Genomic DNA, 9,664 nt, shown 5'->3' with positions numbered 1-9,664 from the left:
ACAAGAAAGTTTTTATGTTTCTGAGGGGTACTTATTCAAAGAAGGAAAACTTTGCATACCCCAAGGAACACATAGAAAACTCCTTGTAAAAAAATCACATGTTATGGATCTAACCCCTTTTGCAGGTAGTGAAGATGAAGAGGTAGAAGCGTGTGATTTGAGGACAAATCCTTTTCAAGAGGGAGGGGATGATGGAAGAGGCCCAAGCTTAGGCCCTAGTTCAAGCCCAACAACTAGGTCCCTGGCAAAGAGGATTCAAGAAGATTGGGACTCTGCTACTGATGGCAGAGAAACATTTCTTTATATGTTCAAAGAGGACCACAAGAAGTAAAGCCAAAGTCATGAGAGCCAATTTCTTTATTTGTTATTTTAGTAGAATAGGGTTCATTTAGCATAATGGGGGGGGGGGTGTGCTTATCATTGTAGCTTGAGTAAAGCCTTTTAGGGTAAGAAGTTAACCTAACTTCTAGAAGTTTCCTCCTAGGGTGCGACATTGACTTTAGTCAAAACCCTAGCAGCCGCTCTTTTGTGTATTCCCCTTCCTACCCTTGCTCCTTGTTCTCCAAGGCACTTAAACCTATATAATGGGGTGCTTGGCTCATGTTTTCGTCGCATCATGCATCACAATCAAACACAAAAGAAAGCAACAGTGCATCATAAACAACTTTTTTATTAAGTGACCTCATTAAAAAGGGAAAAAGAGTGTCACCCTTTAGCATCGCATTGTTCAACAACAAGTATTAACTAAAATAAAACTTGAGGTTAACAGCGTTCCATGTTCGAGGAATAGGTCCTCCCTCCAAGGTTTCTAACCTATACGCACCATTTTCGAGCACTTCAACTACGCGAAACGGTTTTGTCCACTTTAGAGACAACTTATTCTCCAACTGGTAAGGATGAGTTTTCCGCATCACCAAGTTGGCAACCTAGAACTACCTAGCTCCGACCTTGATTTTTTTTTTTTCAACTCGACACTTCTTTTCAGCGCCTCAGACTTAACACGTGTTTGCTCACGTACCTCATCTAATAAGTCCAAATTCACCTTCTTCCCCTCATTAGACTCTTCAGCAACGAAATTCTGAAAACGAGGAGAGTTCTCCTGGATTTCTACGAGAATCATGGCATCTATCCTATACATCAAACTGAACGGTGTTTCTTTGGTGGTGGACTGGAGTGTGGTGTGGTAAGCCCACAAAATTTGGATAACCTCCTCCGCCCATGTTCCCTTGGCTTTCTCTAACCTTCTCTTCAAGCCTCTGAATAAAACCCTGTTGGCTGATTCCACTTGGCCATTTGTCTGGGAATCCACAGAGGCAAAATTATGTTTTATTCCGAATTCTGAACATAACTTGCCTAACTGCTGACTGGCAAATTGTGTTCCGTTATCTGACACCAGATATTTGGGAACCCCGAAGCGGCATACTACGTGCTTCCATATGAAATGTTACACCTTGTGGGCAGTGATCTGTGCAACTGGATCAGCTTCAACCCACTTGGTGAAGTATTCGATGGCTACCACAAGGTACTTCATTTGGCGTATTGCCAAAGGGAAAGGACCTAAATTGTCTATTCCCCAGGTATGGAATGGCCATGGACCGTAGATCAACCGCAGCTCCTATGCAGGTGCGTGATGCCAATCAAAGTGTTTCTGACACTGCTCACATTGCTGAGCATACCTCCCACAGTCTTCTTTCGTCGTCGGCCAATCGTATCCAACTCAGATGACTTTCAACGCGAGTACTCGGCCTCCAATATGACTCTTGTAGATGCCTTCGTGCAATTCGGTCATTACACGGACACAATGGTCCCCACTGATGCAAATAAGGGTAGGATGAGCGTATACATAACGAAACAACTTGCCATCATTCAACGTATACTTTCCCGAATTTATCTTTATTGCTTTCGCCTCTGCGGGCTCACTGGGACGCAATCCATTGGCTAAATAGTGCTGGTAAGGAGTGATCCAGGTATCCACCATGCTACCTTGGGAGATAACCATTACTTCCCCTTCCAGCATCTCGCATGCCACTACTCGGGGAACTTTCAGTGTTTCTTGGGTCAACGATCGGTGACTGCTTCCTCTCTGGGCCTTTACCCCCAAGACCTCCTTAGGCGGGTTCTCTTCCGCTGTTCTAAGGGCCTTCAAGGTTTCCTGAATCACCGACCTTTGCTGGTTTCCCTTTCCCAAACTGGTCAGCTTGGCCAAGAGGTCAGCCCGGGAATTTTGTTCTCTCGGCACTTGAACAAGTTGAAACTCAATGAAAGCTTCTTTCAGCAACATGACGTACTTTAACGAGTCGCTCTTCACCAGCAGGTTTTGAGCTCCTAACTCCTGGGATAGCAACATCCCTGCTATCAATGCTTCATACTCGACTTGATTGTTGCTAGCCTTAAATGCAAACTTCAAAGATTGTTCGATCAACAAGCCACTGGGCCCTTCAAGGATAACTCTGGCTCCGTTGTCCTGCTTATTGGAAGAACCATCTACCGACAATATCCACTGAAAATCCCTGAGATCAGGGTGAGGGCCCCCAGACATCAATTCGACAATGAAATCAACATATACCTATCCTTTAATCGGTCCTCTTAGTTCTTAGTGGATATCAAACTCGGACAACTATACTGACCACTGCACGATGCGCCCTACTATGTCAGGCTTCTATAAAACCTTACGGATAGGCAAATCAGTCACCACTATCACAATGAAGCTATGAAAATAGTGTCATAATCTCTTAGTTGTGAACACTACCGCCAACGCAGCTTTCTCAATCGCTTGGTAACGTTCCTCATGCCACTATAACACCTTGTTGATGAAGTAAATTGGCTTCTGAACCTGGTCCTGGTGCACTATCACTGAGCTAATCGCCCAGTCTGTGATGGAAAAATACAGGCGGAGAGGAACACCCGCCATCGGCTTACCCAGAACGGGAGGGCTAGCTAAATACTCCTTCAACTAGACGAAAGCTTCCTCACACTCGGAAGTCCACACAAAACGATTGTTCTTCTTTAAGCACTGAAAATACGAATAACCCATGTCTCCATGGGCTGATAGGAAACGAGAGAGAGCTGTCATCCGTCCAATCAGTTGTTGGACTTCTCTGACGGTGGCAGGGCTCCTCATTTTGATGACGATGGCACACTTGTCAAGGTTAGCTTTTATGCCTCTCTCGGTTAACAGAAACCCAAGGAACATCCCTGCCACCACCCCGAACACGCATTTTTCGAGGTTTAACTTCAAGTTGTACTTGGCTATGCTCGTGAACAGTTCCTCAAGATCTGTCACATGCTTCTCTTTCTCCTTGGAGATAACGACCATGTCGTCCACGAACGCCTACATATTAAGCCCGAGCAAGGGGGTGAAAATCTTGTCCCTCAGTCGGTGGCAAGTAGGGCCAGCGTTTTTGAGGCCAAAGGGACCTTGTAACAATAGCTAGCAAGCTCCGTCATGAAAGCAGTCTAACTCTCATCATTGGGGTGCATCCAAATCTGATTATACCCCGAGAATGCATCCAAGAAACTCACAGTCGGCAACCCGAGGCGCTATCGACGAAGGAATCAATGCTCGATACTGGGTAAGAATCTTAAGAGCATGTTTTGTTCAGGTCCGTGAAGTAAACGCACATCCTCCATTTGCCGTTGGCCTTCTTAACCAGCACCACGTTTGCTAACCATTCAGGGTACTGAATCTCCCTTATATGGTCGGCATTCAACAAATTTTGAGTCTCTATTATGATGATTAGGCGTCTTTCTTCATTGAATTTCCTCCTCCTCTGCACCATTGGTCGAGCCCTGCTATCCATAGTGAGCCTGTGGCATAGGAAATCAGGGTCTATCCCAGGCATGTCAGCGGAGGACCATGTGAACGCATCCAGGTGCCTGGGTATCACCCCAGCTATTTGGTCCTGCAACTCCTGACATAGCGAGGCGCCGAGCTTGAACGTCTTTCCTTCAATTTCTCTCTCCTGGACATCCCCAACTGGTCCCGACCGTTGTTTATGGCCTATCTCGACTTTAAAGACTTCGGCCACCTTTCCCTCATGAGAAATAGTGGCAGAGCTGAAACTCCTTCTATTCCTCAGGCTACTCTCAAAGCACTTACGAGTAGTCTTTTGGTTGGACTTTATCGTAATTACCCTTCCCTCGAGGGATGGTAGCTTCATTTTCATGTGCTTCGTAGAAGCCGCCGCTCCTGACCTGTTCAACGAGGGCCTTCCCAACAGCAGGTTATAAGCAGAGGGAGTGTTAACCACAACATACCTGACAACGATAGTTCTGGCTGCTTCCTCATCTGAAAAAGTCGTCCTCAAGTCAATATAGCCCCTAACCTCCACTTGGTCTCTTGCGAAGCCAACTAAGCACCCATAATGCGACCTCAGCTGATCAGGGGATAACAAACATGGACCAAAACAGCACATCCGCCGAGCTCCCCTGGTCAATGAGAACCTGATGCACCTTTCTCCCCACCATAACAATGGATATCACTACCGGGTCATTGTCGTGAGGGACTACACCCACCAAGTCTGCCTTTGTGAAGTAGAGGTCTAACTCTGGCATATCATCGTGATCTCTTACTTCCAACGAAATCACCGCTCTTGTGTACCTTTTGCGCTTGGTAGTCATGTTGCCTCCCCTAGAAAACCCACCCGAGATCGTATTTATCTCGGCGTGCACGGAGACCTCGTGTGCCTCGTCCCTTTGGACGACTTCCCCCTGGGCTCTCCTTAGCCGGCTTTAAGGTATTCTTTCAAGAAATCGTCTTTCAACAGCTCGGCCAATTGGTATCCTAGAGCCATGCACCGCTCAATTTCATGCCCGAACCCTTTGTGGAACTCACACCAAATATCTTTTCTTCCCCCCAAATTTCTATCAGCCTTTTGGGGGAACCTCATCTTTTCGGCCACTGCAGGTATGCTTATCAGCTCCTTGTATAATATGCGGAACTTGGGACGAAACTCCTCTTCTTTGCCTCCTGCCTTGAACTAGCCCTTCCCGTAAGAGACATGTATAACTTCTATCTTCTTCCCGGCCGAGGTCTCATTAACCCTTAAAGGTCGGGAAGCTTTAATAGCCTCCTTTGGCTTAGCCAGCCCAGAATGTGAACCATTGTTTCTATCCATCACAACTTCTTCAGCATTAATGTGGGCGATCACTCTTCGTCTGATTACGGAGAAGGTCTCTGTTGGATTTTTGATAAGCTGGAAAGACCCCTTGCTCAAAGGCGGACACCATGACGTTCTCATCATGAGTTCGGAGTCTCCCAGTGAGAGCCCAAAATCAGTTCAAATAATCCTTCAACGTCTCCCCTTCCCTCTGGCGTACATTGAAGAGGTCATATAGGAGTGGGGGTTTGACCCGGTTGGCATAAAACTGCTATCGAAACAGTTTAGCGAACTATGCTAAAATAGATAATATGGTCGTCTGGTAGTCCATTGAACCACTCTATCGCCGTATCCGTGAAAGTGCCCATGAACATCTTGCACCTCACTGCATCTGACCCACCCAAGATGATCATTTGGGCATTAAATGCAGTAAGATGACTTTCAGGGTCTTACCGCCGGTTCACCGAAAACGTCTTCGTGCATCTACGACAATCTCACGCCCAAGAATTTGTGTGTTCACTTGTGTTTTCCTTCCGATTGAACACCTAAAAACACAAAGACAAAGGGCGCCCTAGAGGTTGTTTGCACTCCGACGTTCAAATCAATCTTAGGGCTAAGAAACACCAAAACTGTTAAGCGTAAAAGTTTTGTGTCACTATGTGTTTTAAGAGGCGTAAATAAATAGCGTACTTTACTAAGTTTGTTACTTCCCTTTATATAGCCTAGGGTTTTCACTGTTTCCGTTACCCAAAATAGCCTTCCTGAGGGGGTGAGCCCCAGTGCCTCTGTTACCCACTCTTACGATAACCTAGCGCGTGGGGTTCCCTAACTGGAGTGCAACCTCTGATAGGATGACCACCTGGATGCCTCCTCGTGCACCTGATCTCTGGGGTCACCCGTCTTGGGAGCGCCCTAGCTGTTCACGTGCCATGCATGCAACTCATCGCTGGAACGTGACCCTCACAGGTCGTATCCTTTCCAGTGGCTTTATACTTGTGTTACACCTGAACGCGTCATCCACTCCACACGCATGGACTCTGTGGTATCTAGAGTTTAGGTGTGCTCTTGTTTAATTTTGAGTTGTGTTGCACTTTTAATTCAAGAGCTCTATAATTCTTGTTGTTTACATTTCTGTTTTTAGGCTTATTTTGAGTTTTATTGTTGTTTTCTTAATTGTGCCTATCATGTGTTTGTGTTTTTTCCTTTTTGAATCCATACAAGTTTTGTCATAGTCATGTTTTTCCAAGAATGTCATCACTTCTTGTAGTACTTTTATTTAATTTTTTGTTTCTTGCTTTGGTGTAATACAGTTTTCTGAGTTTGATACTTGATCCTTTGTGCATTTTCTGTTTTAGTATTGAGTTCATACTTGTATTTTAGACCTATACAAGTTCCTATACATCATTTCCATTATGTCTTTGCTAGTTCTTAATTTTGTTTTTCATTCCTGTTAGGATTCCTCTGTTTTTTTTTCTTCTGAAAACGTGCTTACTGTTTCGATTTATTGCAATTGATTTAATCATTGAAATTTATGAAATTCTGGATTTGTGTTCTTCAAAGTGTTATAAAACAGTAGAAAAAAGAAGTACTTCAAAATTCAAAGTACAAAAAAAAATGATAAATCAAAAACAAAAAGTGTGCAATTCTGTCGAAAAAAATGCGGTAAACTGGCAGAGATTTTGAAAAATTTATCTCAATTAATTGGCTTACTGTTTTTTAGTAATTCCAGTGCCATTGTTGAGCTAAGATCTTGAACTTTCTGTGGTTAAAATTTCATAATCCAGTTCGCTTTATATCGTTCCAGTTAAATCAGTGAACATCAAGCACAGTTTGCATAAAAAATATTTTCCAGTAGCTCTGTTTTTTGTTTTCTTCATCTACTCTAGTGCTTTTCTTTAGGTATCTTTTGTGTGCCTTCTTTTTCACTGAGTACCTTATTTTGTTGCTTGTCTTTTATTCATTACTCTTTGAGTTTGTCATATATCTTGTATTCCTTTTGTGATAGCCTTTTATTGCTTATACCTTTTCTTGCTTGTCTTTCATTATTCATTGGTTTTGTGGTGAAGTGCTTTGAAGATTGTGTGCTCTTGCTTTAACATATTTCATTTGAGGTTACTCAAGGCCTCAAGATCAGCTTGGTCAAGGGAGTATTCTTTCTTTGAGAGTGATTTTCAGTGCCACTTCACTTCGGCAGTTGGTTCCAAATTCTTTTGACTAACTTTGTTTTCTTAACTTTGTTTGCTGTTTTCTTTTCCAAATGGCTTCATATTACAGTGATGAGTGTTACAACCAGCATTCTCCTAGCAAAGCTTCTGTCCTTGGTGAATTAAAGGAGGCCAAGCAAGCTCTTACACAAAAGGATGAAGCTATTAGACGGTTGGAGGAAAGATTGCAACACCTTGAAATGAAGCAAGCTAGGTCCTCTCTTTTTATTCATGGAGAGCATCATCATCATAGACCTTCATCAAGAGGCTCTTCCAATGATCATGGCCGTGAAGAAGAACATAGAAGAAGGAGGCCTCAACCCAACTTTCATGGATATAGACCACCTCATGCTCATGAAGATAAACGTGAAGATGGCTACTACCGTGATGCAAAGGCCAAGCTACCTTCGGTCAAAGTTCCTAGTTTCAATGGGGATAGTGATCCTACTGTGTATCTAGATTGGGAGGCTAAATGTGAACATATTTTTGACCTCCATGAGATCCTAGATGAGCACAAATATAAGCTAGCCACATTAGAATTTAGTGATTATGCCAAAGAATGGTGGCATAAAATTGTAATGGACATTATATATCGCAAGAAACCTCCCGTGGTTTCTTGGAATATTTTGAAAGAGTGTATGTGTGCGAGGTTTGTTCCTCCTTCTAGGAAGGAACACTTGTTGAAGTTCCGAAGGCTTCCTCAAGGACATAGGATGGTAGATGAATACTTTAAAGATTTTGAAACAACTTTGACTAAAATGAATATGCATGCTAATGAAGAGTCAAAGATAAAATGGTTTGTACGTGGTTTGAGAAGAGATATTAGAGAATTTGTAGAATTAAATGAGTACTCTTCTTTAAAGAAAGTGTTTCGCAAAGCCATCAAGGTGGAATCCTATCTTTTGAAAACAACTTTCAAAAATACTCATGATGATGATTTCTACAACTCTTCTAGGAAGGATGCCAACAAAATTTCTACTCAAAATTCTCCTTCCAATTTTTCCAAACAAACCATGTTTCCAAAAAAAGTTTCTACTACAAATCCTTCTACTCCTAAGTCACCTACCAAAACTTCAAATATCAAATGTTTTAAATGTTTAGGTTTTGGGCACATAGCTCTTCATTATCCACAAAAGCAAATCTTAAAGATAAACAAGGTAAAACAAGACTTAATTCACTCACCTACCACAAGTAAAAATGAAAAAGACAAAGAAGGCCAAATTGACATGGGTCTTATCCTTCCACATCCAAGGTGTTTTCCTTCCTTATCTTTTTCATTACCAAAGGTTCTTATTTCAACACCATCTTGGTTAAAGAATGTTAGGGATGATTTCATACCTCCTAATGGTTTTCACCATTTAAGACGTCTTTTTCCAAAACATATTATCATTCCCAAACAAATTTTTCCAACTTGGTCGATTTCTAGAACCTCCTTTTCTGAAATCCCTTTGTTTACAAATGCTAAGTCATGTTTACCTTTTTCTTCCACTTTTAATTATAAAAATAAACTGACTTTGTTATATGCAGGGATTCAGAATTCGTGGACGAATTCTCTCCAACTCGAGGAGTATGATGAGAATCAAATAAAGGAGGCTTTTATTAATGGAGGAAGAGGACATTCACCTTCACATTTGAAGTTCTTCCTTCTAGTCTTCTCAAAATTAAAAGAAGACATAAAATAAAGAGAGGATCAAGCCTAATGCCAAAGAAGTCTACAAGCTTTCAAGAATGGGCTTCAATTAAATATCTCTCTTTATAGTTTCTTTTAATATGTAAATAATATAGAATAGTGTTTAGAAAGGTGCTTAGAGGGAAACATTAGACACCTCTTTTGTAAAAGCATCTTTAGGCTTTAGTTTAGAAAATTCTAGAAGCTTGGGGAGTGAGCTTAGTAAGGGGGGCGTGATCTTAGGAGCATTTTGGGTAGCTTAGGGAATAAGCTATGACCAGCCCTTGCTCCTATAAAAGGAGGGCTTAGGTCCTTCACAATTCAGATTAGAAATTGGTAATAGAGAAACTCTACTCAATTTGAGAGAGAATTGTGAGAACTTGTCTTCTCCTTCACCTTGTCTTATCTTCAGTGCATTTGGTTCTCTCAAGTGGCGGCACTAGCTCACTTATCTTGGAGCCTTCACCATCCAAGTGGCGTGATCATAAAACCAAGTCCTTCATCTCCATAAGTTCTTCTTTCTTTCATCTCCTAGCTCATTTGAATCTAAAACATGTCTTAGTTTACTTTTCTAGCATTTTCATTCGGTATTTTAGTTTGTTTCTGAATTTGCTTCGGTTCATCTTCTCCTTGGCTATTTCCATTTGTTTCTTCTTCATTTCTAGTTGTTTTGTTCGGTTCAATTCTGTTCT

General features: G+C 42.2%; 1 protein-coding gene across 1 annotated transcript; it reads right to left on the bottom strand.

Moving 5' to 3' along the window:
* Positions 1-740: 740 nt before the first annotated feature.
* Positions 741-2,539, bottom strand: LOC137809199 (uncharacterized). The gene is made up of 4 exons (XM_068610337.1): positions 1,742-2,539; positions 1,451-1,615; positions 1,019-1,297; positions 741-887 (listed from the first exon to the last, which is right to left on the bottom strand). The coding sequence occupies exons 1-4, from the start codon at positions 2,537-2,539 to the stop codon at positions 741-743; spliced, it is 1,389 nt and encodes a 462-aa protein (XP_068466438.1).
* Between the last annotated feature and the right edge of the window lie 7,125 nt (positions 2,540-9,664).

The sequence above is a fragment of the Phaseolus vulgaris genome, chromosome 2 (genome assembly GCF_051622355.1).
Source record: "Phaseolus vulgaris cultivar YP4 chromosome 2, ASM5162235v1, whole genome shotgun sequence".
Taxonomy (NCBI): Eukaryota; Viridiplantae; Streptophyta; class Magnoliopsida; order Fabales; family Fabaceae; genus Phaseolus; species Phaseolus vulgaris.
This window is presented reverse-complemented; position numbering and strand designations above follow the sequence as displayed.

Bases quoted from the DNA above. Each gene is read 5' to 3' on its own strand.
- LOC137809199 (XM_068610337.1), bottom strand. From the start codon at position 2,539: ATGTCTGGGGGCCCTCACCCTGATCTCAGGGATTTTCAGTGGATATTG. The intron at 1,616-1,741 runs GTACTCGCGTTG...GCACCTGCATAG, and splicing joins AGAGTCATATTGGAGGCCGA to GAGCTGCGGTTGATCTACGG. The intron at 1,298-1,450 runs GTGTAACATTTC...GTGGATTCCCAG, and splicing joins CACAGATCACTGCCCACAAG to ACAAATGGCCAAGTGGAATC.